Below are 13,471 nucleotides of genomic sequence, written 5' to 3' on the forward strand. Positions count from 1 at the left end.
AGAAATAGATATGACGCATTTTTATCTTTTTTTAATTGTTACTAAAGTAAAGTACAGTTTTAGTAACTGAAGTTAATTCACTGCTTGAGCCAAACAGGCTAATTATCAGACGTTACTTTGAAAAGGTCTGAACACGGCACTATGCTTTACAAGCTTTACAGTTTATACATATATAAGGTGGTCAGTAGTAACAATTATAAGACGTGTAAGACTAACATTTAGTCAAGAATTTTTGTATCTATTTTTTTTGGAAAGGGGTTTATTTTAAAGAACATTTTACATTATGCACAGCCATTTAGAGTTATTTTGTAAAGGTTTATTTTCACCTGTACATCGTTTAGTTTCCTTGTGTCTAATTAAAACATGCACAAACCCTGTATATTAGTGTGACAACTCCTAAAGCTAAATATAGAAGTAGAATATAATAATGTGATTAATTGAGTAAAGATTATATGTTTAGCAGGGATCAAATGTACATTTCAGTGCAAGAAGTTACTTTTATGTAGATTAATCAAAGGCAACAAAAGATACACGCAACGCACTTTTAACTTACTTGTAGAGGTACATCATTTACTAGAGTCGTGCCTCATTTGCATAAGTATATATGCATAATTATGATAAACATAGCGTCTGACCTCCATCGTGAAGTAAACAAGTGACCTAATGATGTCACGAGAGGCCTCTTTCTCCAACACTCCTGTCACGGAGCTCTTTCAGGTCTGGTGAATACACTTCAGCCAATTAATGTCATTCTATAATAGACCAGTGTTTCTCAAACTGTGGTCCAGGCGCCACTGGGGAGACACAAGCTTCTTCTAATTTAGAGTCAGATTCACCCAAGTCTAAGTGCTCCTTTGGGTTGGTTTGATTTATTCTCATATATATATATTTATTGTTTTTGATGTTAGAGACAGAACAGTCAAGGCCCCAAGACTGACCCATGAGGACTCCAGATGGTAACAACTACATATAAACGTAACGCTGTAAACCACTGCACCACCGGCGAGCTCTTGGTTAGTCCTGACCAAGAACCAGCCAGAGATCCATGGCCCTGGTTTGAATCTTTTACCAAATACCAAAATACACTACAACAAGTCACGAGTTAGGACACATCTTCTCACGCAACACTAACTAACACGACACTTTACATTTAGATCGCTGTTCGGTGACGCAAACCCTTCTCTCGATGGTTTTTCATGTGTCGCGCTCCTGTATTTGCGAGATGAATGAATGAGAGCGCCTCACCTCCAGTAGCCGGGTCTTGTCGTAGTCGCGGCGGTGCATGTAGATGCTCTGGCCGATCACAGAGTAGAGTCGCTCCAGCTGCTCCACGCTGAAACCCTGGCTCTTGTTCACCACCAAGTCCAGTAAGACCTGCAAAAACAAAAGAACATTTCACTTACTTTACGACGCAAACTTTGGGATGTTACAGAGAATGTGAAAGAAACTAAAATGAACACAGAAACGCATAGAAAATACATACAGCAGCATCACCTTTTTACCTATAGAAAGTTAGAAAATCAAACGATGAAAGCAGGTGGCACACTTAGATGACGTAGTAATTAATATAACAACAAACTACCATATTTTCCGGACTATAAGTCGCACCGGAGTATAAGTCGCTGCCAAAAAAATGCATAATAAGAGAGATAAGGTGCAACTTGTAGTCCATAAAATACGGTAAATACATCGCAATAGCACCAAGGCTTCAATCTGACAGTTAAAAAAAGGCAAATTTATGTTGTTGTTTTTAACATTAAAGCCCAAATTAGCCTCGATTAGTCCTGGTTTTGTCTTTTTACCTTTTATCTGGTCTTTTATTTATTTATTTTTAGCACTTTTTCACAATTTTTTTCAGCGTTTTCTAATCATAACTAACCATGTGCGCCTTTGTATAACTTCAGTGTTGCAATAAATAAGATAAGATAAGATAAGATAAGATATTCCTTTATTGTCCCACATGGGGAAATTTCATTGGTGCAACGCAGGTAGATACAGAGGTAGATACAGAAGAACAGATCACTTATAGGAAGTCTGAAAAACACTTTCAGTAGAAGATCTCCTATAAATAAATAAAAACTCCCATAGACAAATAAATAAATAAATACATAAATACCATTGCATGTGATCACGACAGTAATTGCACATGAATATGTGTCACGACAGCACATAGGTTGCACATGAATTGCACATGAATTCCAACAGCAATTGCACATATGACAGAATTGCACATGGTTAGGTCAGTATTGCGAGTGTTCAGTACTAACAGTTTTTGTTATAAAGTCTGACAGCAGCAGGAAGGAAAGACCTACGGAACCTTTCCCTCACACATCGAGGGTGGATCAGTCTCTCACTGAAGCTGCTCTCCAGAGCGGAGAGAGTGTCCCGCAGGGGGTGACACTCATGGTCCAGCATAGATGTGAATCTAGCCAGGACCCTCCTGTCCCCCACCTCCTGCACCGAGTCCAGAGCACAGCCCAGGACGGAGCTGGACTTCTTGATGACTCTGTCCAGCTTCTTCCTCTCCCTCTCTGTGATGCTGCTGCTCCAGCAGGCCACACCGTACAGGAGGGCTGATGCCACCACAGAGTCGTAGAAGGTCTTCAGGAGTGGCCCTGTCACTCCAAAAGACCTGAGTCTCCTCAGGAGGAAGAGCCGACTCTGGCTCTTCCTGTACAGTGCGTCCGTGTTATGAGTCCAGTCCAGTTTGTGGTTCAGATGAACACCCAGGTACTTGTATGAGTCCACTCTCTCAATGTCCCGTCCCTGGATGTTCACTGGTGAGGGGGCAGTGGGGTGGCGTCTGCGGAAATCCACCACCATCTCCTTGGTCTTCCCCGCGTTGATGAGGAGGTGGTTCCGCTGACACCAGTCCACAAAGTCCTGCGCCAGTCCTCTGTACTCCGCGTCATCGTCGTCCGTGATGAGTCCAATGATGGCAGAGTCGTCAGAGAACTTCTGCAGGACACAGCTGTCCGTGTCATGTCTGAAGTCTGCAGTGTAAAGGGTGAAGAGAAAGGGCGCGAGGACAGTGCCCTGGGGCGCCCCCACACTGCAGGTCCGAGTGTCAGACACACAGTTCCGGGCTCTCACAAACTGGGGTCGGTCTGTGAGGTAGTCCAGGATCCACTCTGCCAGGTCATACTCCACACCAGCCGTCTCCAGCTTGTCCCTCAGGAGCAGCGGCTGGATGGTGTTGAAGGCGCTGGAAAGATCGAAGAACAGAATCCTCACAGAGCTGCCAGGCTTTTCCAGGTGAGAGAGAGAGCGGTGCAGCAGGGAGATGACGGCGTCCTCCACTCCGATGCCAGACCGATATGCAAACTGCAGCGGGTCCATGGCTGAGCTCACGGTGGAGCGGAGGTGGTCCAGGACTAGCCGCTCCAGTGTCTTCATCAGGTGGGACGTGAGAGCCACTGGCCTGAAGCTGTTGAGGTCTTTGGGGCGCGGTGTCTTAGGCACAGGTACCAGACAGGAGGTCTTCTAGACCTGTGGTACCACCCTCAGCTTCAGGCTCATGTTGAAGACATGCTCCACGACTCCACACAGTTCATCTGCGCAGGACTTAAGGAGCCTGGGGCTGATGCCATCAGGTCCTGCTGCCTTCCTCACTTTAATCCTCTTCAGCTCACTCCTCACCTGTGCTGCTGTGACAGTCAGTGGTTGGCAGGGGGACCGTGTGCTGGGGGGATGGGTGAGTCCAGGCGAAGTGGGGAGCCGATGGTCCGGGGCAGATAAGCGAAGAGGAACAGATGCAGGGCATTGTCCAGCTGTGGAAGAGGGAGCATGCAGCTGTGCAGGGGGAGGGGCGGGTGACCGATCAAACCTCAAGAAGTGAGCATTTAAATCATTCACCCACTGTAGATCCCCCTCTGTCTGGGCAGGGGGGATTTTGAAGCCCGAGATGGTTTTCAGGCTTCTCCACACTCCCTGAATGTTCTTCTGCTGCAGCTGCTCCTCCATCCTCCTCTTGTAGCCGGCCTCAGCCTGCCTGATCTTCCTCCTCAGCTCCTTCTGCACAGTCCTCAGCTCCTCCTTGTTCCCTGACCTGAAGGCTCTCTTCTTCTCCTTCAGCAGAGCCTTCAGTTCACGGTTAATCCATGGCTTGTTGTTTGGAAAACACCGCACCGTCCGGGAGGGAACAATGTTCTCAAAACAGAAGTTGATGTAGACCGTGATGCACTCTGTGATGGTGTTGATGTCCTCCCCATGTGGGTCATAAAGCTCAGTCCAGACAGTGGTGCTGAAGCAGTCCCTCAGAGCCTCCTCGCTCTCAGCAGACCACATCCTCACCTCACGGGACACCACAGGCTGCCTGCGCACGATGGGTTCATACACAGGCCTCAGATGTACAAGGTTGTGGTCCGAGCTGCCCAGGGGAGGGAGGGGGGAAGAAGAATAAGCCTCCTTGGTGTTGGCAAAAAACAAGTCCAATGTTCTATTCTCTCTGGTGGGGCAGGTAACATACTGGGTGTATGTTGGTAGAACAGAAGAGGGAGAAGCGTGGTTAAAGTCACCAGAGATGAGGAAGAGAGCCTGTGGATGCTGTGTTTGCAGCCTACAAGTGCAGGAGAGCAGTGCTTCACAAGCATTTTCAGCATTGGCAGACGGGGCCACATAGACTGCGATCAAAATCACATGTGAGAACTCCCGGGGCAGATAGTATGGCCTCATGCCAATAGCCAATAGTTCAATATCCTTGTTACATAGCTGCTCCCTCACTGTGCAGTGTTCGGGTTTGGACCAGCTCGTGTTCACATACACCGCCAGACCTCCACCTCTTTTCTTCAAGCATTCTTTCGTTCTGTCCGCCCGCAGCAGATGAAAATTGTCCAAACCTACAATAGAGTCTGGCATTTCTGCTGTTAACCAGGTCTCTGTGAAAATCAAGACGCTGCTGTCCCTATAAATCCTCTGGGACCGCATGAGGCTCGCTATTTCCGTCATTTTATTTTGAAGGGACCTCACGTTACCCATGACTACGGCGGGAACCGACTTCCTGTTTGTCCCTCTCTTCTCTCGGAGTTTACGTCCAGCCCGTCTGCCTCGTTGCGTTTTCCTTAGGATGTCCGCCGGGATAACGTGACGATCTCCGGGTAAGACGACTGTTCTCCGCAGTTTCATGAGTTCCTCCTTTGTGTAAACGCGGTACGGCGCCGGCCGGGGGGCGGGGCCGGAGCCGGGGGACTCAGAGCCAAGACACATCGCAACGACACGACGAAAACACTCAATCCAGCCGAATAAAGTCAAAACAAGTTAATTTAAAGCGATTCCAGTGCGTGTCTCGATCGTTCGTGAAGTTCCTCTTTCATATAAACGTGTATATAAACGTGTACCGACGACACGCCGTACTTTAGCGCGGCCGGAGGGCGCGGGGGGGGCTGGTGGGCTCGCTCGGAGCTAGCTCACGTCACAACAACACAACGAACGCAACGAAAAACGCTCAAATCCAGCCGAAAAAAGTCAAAAACAGTTGAATTAAAAAACTATTCCAGCGCGTGTCCCTATCGTACAGTAAAATAGAAAAAATATACTTACTATATTTACAAAATATAGGAGATAAAGCACAATAATTGTGAGAAAGAAGAGAGAGCGTTTACACCGGGCTGCCAGCTGTACCAGCGCCTTATGACGTATAAGGCAGGACTGTAAAAATGCTGTGATGTCTCTCCAAACTCTGTTAATTACTCGTCGGATAAACGCGTGTACGTAGGAGGTCTGATCAAACAAATAGGTGCCGACAGCCACGGGGGGAAACAAGGGGGTCGCGCCGGCAACGCTCTGATGTTATTGCCCGCGGACGCAGCCTTCGGAGGTCGCTCGTATTCAAAAGCAATTACGATTGGACTGACAGCTAATTAAGGCTAATCATAGCGCGAAGCGAGTTTACATTTCACCGTGACTTTAATTAAAATAGTCCGGACGGCGAAAAAGCCCTTTTAATTGACCCACTCCCGGTATTTTTGTTTGGCTATTTGTCAGTTTAAATAAGGACGCAAGGTCTCCCGGACGCAAAGGTGCCGCAATTAAAGTTACAATCGACCGTCTCGAAGGCGACGGAGACGTTTGATTGGAAATTAAATGGTGTTTGTATGCGTGACGGCAACACTGACCGTGCGAGACGCGTAAAAGCCGAGCAGCGTCGCGATTAACGGGACAAGAGTTGTTTGTCAAAGGCGCTAATCGGGCGACTTGGAAGAGATAATTGTGACGAGCGTATGAAACGTTACATGAGAGTCTGTGTTTTAAACGGGAGAAAAGTGGTCTTCATAATGACATGTGTTAAGACAAAGCCACGAGGAAAATGTTAAACCACAAAAGGGTACAAGATAAGTAAAGAATAAACCATTAGAAATCAATCTTGTAGCTTTTTTGTGGTCCAGTTACGAGAGAAAAACAAGATTTCGGATGAATGTTTTGGAATTAATTAATTTACAATAACTTCAAATTATAAATCACGTGTTACATCCAGTCACTTATTCAATTACTTTTTATTTGTGAGTAATTTCTTGCACTACTACTACTATGTTTATGTAACAAAAATAAAAAAATTACAAATAAATCTTGAAGCCTTTTTGTGGTCCACAATTTTGAGAGAAAAACAAATCATTTTGGACGTTATTTAATGTTTTCTTTCTATTTTAAAATAACTTCAAATTATAAATCACATGTTAAATCCAGTCACTTATTCAATTACTTGAGCAGAAATGTCCCAAAATGCTTTATCTTTTATTTTTGAGTCATTTCTTGCACTACTACTACTTTTATGACTTTTTTTTTTAAAAGTAAAAAATTAAAATCTTGCAGCCTTTTTGAAGTACACAGTCCATCCATCCATCCATCCATCTTCTGCCGCTTTATCCGGGGCCGGGTCGCGGGGGCAGCAGTCTGAGCAGGGACTCCCAGACCTCCTTCTCCCCAGACACTTCCTCTAACTCCTCCGGGGGGATCCCGAGGCGTTCCCAGGCCAGCCGAGAGACATAGTCTCTCCAGCGTGTCTTGGGTCTTCCCCGGGGCCTCTTCCCGGTGGGACATGCCTGAAACACCTCCCGAGGGAGGCGCCCAGGAGGCATCCGGAACAGATGCCCGAGCCACCTCAGCTGGCTCCTCTCGACGTGGAGGAGCAGCGGCTCTACGCCGAGCTCCTCACCTTATCTCTAAGGGAGCGCCCAGCCACACAGCGGAGGAAACTCATTTCGAGTAGTACACAGTTTTGAGAGAAAAAACTAAACATTTTCGATGCCGTTTAATGTTTTGTCTTTCGAATTTACAATAACTTCAAATTATGAATCATGTGTTTTATCAAGTCACTTATTTAATTACTTGAGAAGTAGTTTCCCCAAATACTTTATTTTTGAGTCATTTCTTGCACTTCTACTGCATTTACTTAACAAAAATAAACAATTACAAATAAAACATTCAGCCTTTTTGTGGTCCACAGTTTTGAGAGGAAAACAAATCATTTTGGACGTTATTTCATGTTTTATCTTTCCTAATTTACAATAACGTCACATTTTAAATCACATGTTACATACTTGAGCATTAGTTTCCAAGTAGTTTTGAGTCATTTCTCGTTTTTTGAGACAATAAATCAGATTCTCGTAAAATGAAAGTGATCTAAATCTATCAAAAACCTCAAGAACAATGTGGAAATGCATTTTCAAACTGACGCCATCTACCTTATTTAAACGCAAATAGAAAGTAAATCCAATTATTTTTACTCAAATATTTTCCTGGAGATGAGGCAGGAAGGCAGAATTATTTCACAATTTTCTTAGAATGTTGTCAGATGAACTGGCTTTTGAAAATATCTTAATTAAAACACTTTAATAATTCACCTATGGGTCATAAACACAATTGAAGTATTTGTAGACTTGTTATAATTCCAGAATATGACCTCGCCTTGTTATCAGTTTGCATGTTGATTATTTATCTCGACAACTTTCTACTCCAATAACAATTAGTCCACAGAAGGCTTTTAATGGAAGTAAATAATTAATCAGAATAATTGTGACAAGACGACTATTAAAATATCTGCAACCACATTTCGATGATGGTAATCTTTAACAACAGACTCGAAAACAGTTGTACTTTTAAATTAAAATGTCAAAGCAGAATTTTAAAAGTCGAATTTTTATCAATAATATTTGTAAATGTGTTATTTTCTATTTAGAAATGCACAGTATTTCTCACCTTTTTATTGGTTAAAAATGTAAGGGAAAAATAATTTTAAAATACTCGTAACGTAACTGTTTGACTCGTCGTATAATCAAAAAATAATCATCGCTGACACGTCGACTTCTAAAATAATTCGTGCCCAACAATACACAAGCTCAAATAAAATATGAATGGTACTATATGCCTATGGTCAAATACTTTCCAATCCATGATACTTTCAGCCGGAGGTATTCACTGGCATTCAACCTGGCATGAGAATTGTGTGGTCCTCTGGCTGTCTTTTATTATTTTATACCGTATTTTCCGGACTATAAGTTGCACCTTTTTTCATAGTTTTGGCCGGGGTGCGACTTATACTTATATTTATACTTGTATACCTATACTCCAGTGCAACTTATATATGTTTTTTTCTTCTCTGTTATGCCTTTTTTGGCTGTGCGACTTATACTCCGGTGCGACTTATAGTCCAGAAAATACAGTATTTTATGTTGTTTTAAATTTTTAATTGGTTTTTACGTATTAATTTTTGTATGTCTTTATTTATTTTTAACATATTTTACTTGAACTCGAAGTACTCTGTGCAGCACTTTGGAGACTTTGTGTCTGTAAAATGTGCTCTACAAATAAAGTTGGATTGGATTGAAGGATAATGTCAGACATAACTCAATAGTCCGGAAACACAACGTTAAGTGGATAATACTTTTCAAATATTCACATCTTCATAATCCAATCAGGCGCACGGAGAGGACTCCACTGTAATATACCTGTGACACCGAAGTCCACCCGAGCGATCTAATCGGGCAAAGTCCCTGGCCAAATAAAAGGTGCATACATAAGCTAGCAGCCCGGGTAATGATCTGAATTGATAATGGCTATCTGGGATAGCGCCAGTACTTTTTTTTCCCCTATTGAATCATTTATTGGATTCTTTCTGGACAGTTACTCCCGGCGGCGGCGCGGTAACGGGGGTCTCGAGTTTCACAGGCTTGAGAGCGGAGAAGAGCCAAACGGAGCAAATCGCGGATCGCAATCTTAACAAGACGCGCATAAAGTCTTTATTAGCGCCGTTACAAAAGAGGAATCCAACGGCATTCTTAGCTAACTGCCGCCGTGCGAGTGCATTTTTGGGATGTTTAGAGACTTTAAGTGCACTTTTGTACGCCGTAATTCTCCTCCTTATGGCACGCGTCGCCACCTGCAGACGAAAGGAGACGCTCTTTTTGTAATATCATTCTTTGACGTTCTCATTAGAAAAGAACAGACATTCAGTAGCAACTTTTCCGACCCGCCGTCTGCTCGTCTCCGCTGGGATCACATTAAACTCTACAGTATTACATAAAACTGATCTATTTTACACGTATGCAAATGCAGGGAACATTAATGCTTCAAAATGTATTGGAAAAACATGCCTTCGTTCAAAACGTGGGTTCGACTCTCCACAGATCTGAGCGGTAACTTGGCCTGGTGGCATCTTGGACATTGATAAGTTCAAAACACACACACACACACACACACACACACACACACACACACACACACACACACACACACACACACACACACACACACACACACACACACACACACACACACACACACACACACACACACACACACACACACACACACACACACACACACACACACACACACACACACACACACACACACACACACACACACACACACACACACACACACACACACACACACACACACACACACACACACACACACACACACACACACACACACACACACACACACACACACACACACACACACACACACACACACACACACACACACACACACACACACACACACACACACACACACACACACACACACACACACACACACACACACACACACACACACACACACACACACACACACACACACACACACACACACACACACACACACACACACACACACACACACACACACACACACACACACACACACACACACACACACACACACACACACACACACACACACACACACACACACACACACACACACACACACACACACACACACACACACACACACACACACACACACACACACACACACACACACACACACACACACACACACACACACACACACACACACACACACACACACACACACACACACACACACACACACACACACACACACACACACACACACACACACACACACACACACACACACACACACACACACACACACACACACACACACACACACACACACACACACACACACACACACACACACACACACACACACACACACACACACACACACACACACACACACACACACACACACACACACACACACACACACACACACACACACACACACACACACACACACACACACACACACACACACACACACACACACACACACACACACACACACACACACACACACACACACACACAAGTTGCACTGGAGTATGAAATGCGCAATGTTGCAAGTGTAAAAATAACAAAGAATATCACATACAAGTCGCTCCGGAGTATAAGTATGTAAGTATAAGTCGCATCCCGGCCAAAACTATGAGAAAAGGTGCTACTTATAGTCCGGAAACTACGGTAATCAAAACAATATTCAATACTTCCAATCAGTCTCTCAGACATCAGTCTCTCTTACCTCCTTCCATCCGTCTCACTTTTTCTCCTCAACCTCTAGTTCCCGTGCTCCTCTCCTTCTCCCTCCATCCGTCTCACTTTCTTTCCTCCTCTTTCCCTCTCTCCTCATCCTCTACTTCCTGTGCTCCTCTCCCTCCATCCGTCTCACTTTCTTTCCTTCTCTTTCCCTCTCTCCTCATCCTCTACTTCCCGTGCTCCTCTCCTTCTCCCTCCATCCGTCTCACTTTCTTTCCTCTTCTTTCCCTCTCTCCTCATCCTCAACTTCCCGTGCTCCTCTCCTCCCTCCATCCGTCTCACTTTCTTTCCTCCTCTGTCCCTCTCTCCTCATCCTCTACTTCCCGTGCTCCTCTCCTTCTCCCTCCATCCGTCTCACTTTCTTTCCTCCTCTTTCCCTCTCTCCTCATCCTCTACTTCCCGTGCTACTCTCCTCCCTCCATCCGTCTCACTTTCTTTCCTCCTCTTTCCCTCTCCCCTCATCTTCCCGTGCTCCTCTCCTTCTCCCTCCATCCGTCTCACTTTCTTTCCTCCTCTTTCCCTCTCTCCTCATCCTCAACTTCCCGTGCTCCTCTCCTCCCTCCATCCGTCTCACTTTCTTTCCTCCTCTTTCCCTCTCTCCTCATCCTCTACTTCCCGTGCTCCTCTCCTTCTCCCTCCATCCGTCTCACTTTCTTTCCTCCTCTTTCCCTCTCTCCTCATCCTCTACTTCCCGTGCTACTCTCCTCCCTCCATCCGTCTCACTTTCTTTCCTCCTCTTTCCCTCTCCCCTCATCTTCCCGTGCTCCTCTCCTTCTCCCTCCATCCGTCTCACTTTCTTTCCTCCTCTTTCCCTCTCTCCTCATCCTCTACTTCCCGTGCTCCTCTCCTTCTCCCTCCATCCGTCTCACTTTCTTTCCTCCTCTTTCCCTCTCTCCTCATCCTCTACTTCCCGTGCTACTCTCCTCCCTCCATCCGTCTCACTTTCTTTCCTCCTCTTTCCCTCTCCCCTCATCTTCCCGTGCTCCTCTCCTTCTCCCTCCATCCGTCTCACTTTCTTTCCTCCTCTTTCCCTCTCTCCTCATCCTCTACTTCCCGTGCTCCTCTCTGCGCTCCCGCCTCCGTCCGTCCGCTCGCTTTATTCCGGTCGCGGCGCTGATTGCGATTGGCGGCGCGCTCCGTGGTCCTTTGTCAGAGCGATCGGGGGGGTCTCGGGTGACGGGGCGGGCGCGTCTCGTACACGGGCCCGCCTGATTGAGTGAGCGCGGCGCACAAAAGGACCGGTAATCCGCACGCCTTAAAGACCGCCACTGACACGGACCGTTTAACCCCGCCGCACTCACTCACCTCGCCCGTTTTACACACTGCACTTACTCTGTAGCGGCGTTTAAAACTCCATTTTGATACGAAAGCTTGATACTAGAGACCACCACAATAATAATACCACATGGACAGTTTGCAAAGACAGTGACATTTTCAACATAAAACTAGTTCTTATATATTAATAGTTCTTATATATTAATACTAAGGAGTCAAACACAAAAAACAGCACATAATTATGGCCAAAATGTGACCTTTCCTGAACAGTTTTAGAATGATCTTGAGTTACCTATTATTTTGTGTTAAATGCTACAGTCGGACGGTTATTTTTGTGGTACTGAAATTGGGATTCAAGCCCATTCCTATGAAAAAAAGAAAAAAAAAATTTCTTCTCAACAGTTACTCAAATGTAAGTTTGATCTAGGTAGGTATAGAGTATGTACAGTACGTGTGTCGACGCAACAATACACTACAAAGATACCTATATTTATTGGACTAATAAATCGTTTTACATAGTTTTGGCTGGGGTGAGACATATACTCTGGTGCGAATTATATGTAAAATTAGTAACTTGTTATTTTCACACTGACATCCACAAGAGGGCGCTCTAGGCTCTAAGCGACGCAGAAGAAGAATCTGCACTTCCTCTACCTCTGGAGTTTGTGGAGTTGTTTAGAAGTGACACAGAGGAAGAAGAATTTAATGGATTTAGTGATTTGGGGTAAAACTGATGCTTTGGTAAACTTGTTAGCATGTTCTTTATGCTATAGTTATCTGAATAACTGTTCATATGTTACGTTAACATACCAGACACTTACCACAGTTCTGTCTGTGCCTCATGTAGCTGAAGGTGTTAGCGTTAGCATACGTACACCTATTCACCATGTTCTCTCATCTGTTATTATTATAAATTGCATTTCAAGATGAAATGTCTGTTCTTAGCCTTGGATTTTATCAAATACATGTCCCCTAAAAATTAGAATTATAGATGTTTTTTCTTCTCTATTATGCATTGTGGCTGGTGCGACCGGAAAGTACGTTATATTTTGTAGCACAATTTTCTTTCCATCTACGCAGTAAAATAATAAATAACAAATAAACTTACCGTAAGAATAATTTCTCCAATTTGCAAAGGCTGTGTGACAGAAGAACAGCTCGACCCAACGCGGCAATGCAATTGAACGCACGTTTTTATTTGTACGACGACACCTTTAAAACCCAGGACGCATTTGCCTCGGTGTATTGAGCATAAAAGTGATATATTCATAAAGAGAGCCAATAAAAGGCTGCCAATATTACCGCGCGTGAAATATAGACGTGCGAGGAGGTAAAACGCTGAA

At 44.7% G+C, this 13,471-nt stretch overlaps 1 protein-coding gene across 1 annotated transcript in view; it reads right to left on the bottom strand.

Moving 5' to 3' along the window:
• Positions 1-13,471, bottom strand: part of atad2b (ATPase family AAA domain containing 2B) — a 112,580-nt gene that overhangs the window by 8,598 nt on the left and 90,511 nt on the right. Inside the window, exon 27 of the mRNA XM_072440144.1 lies at positions 1,246-1,374. Within this exon, the coding sequence (XP_072296245.1) occupies positions 1,246-1,374 (129 nt within the window). The remainder of the gene's footprint in view (positions 1-1,245; positions 1,375-13,471) is intronic.

This window comes from Eucyclogobius newberryi, unplaced genomic scaffold (genome assembly GCF_026437365.1).
Source record: "Eucyclogobius newberryi isolate DKJ021-1_F unplaced genomic scaffold, fEucNew1.0.hap1 SCAF_1, whole genome shotgun sequence".
Classification (NCBI taxonomy): Eukaryota; Metazoa; Chordata; class Actinopteri; order Gobiiformes; family Gobiidae; genus Eucyclogobius; species Eucyclogobius newberryi.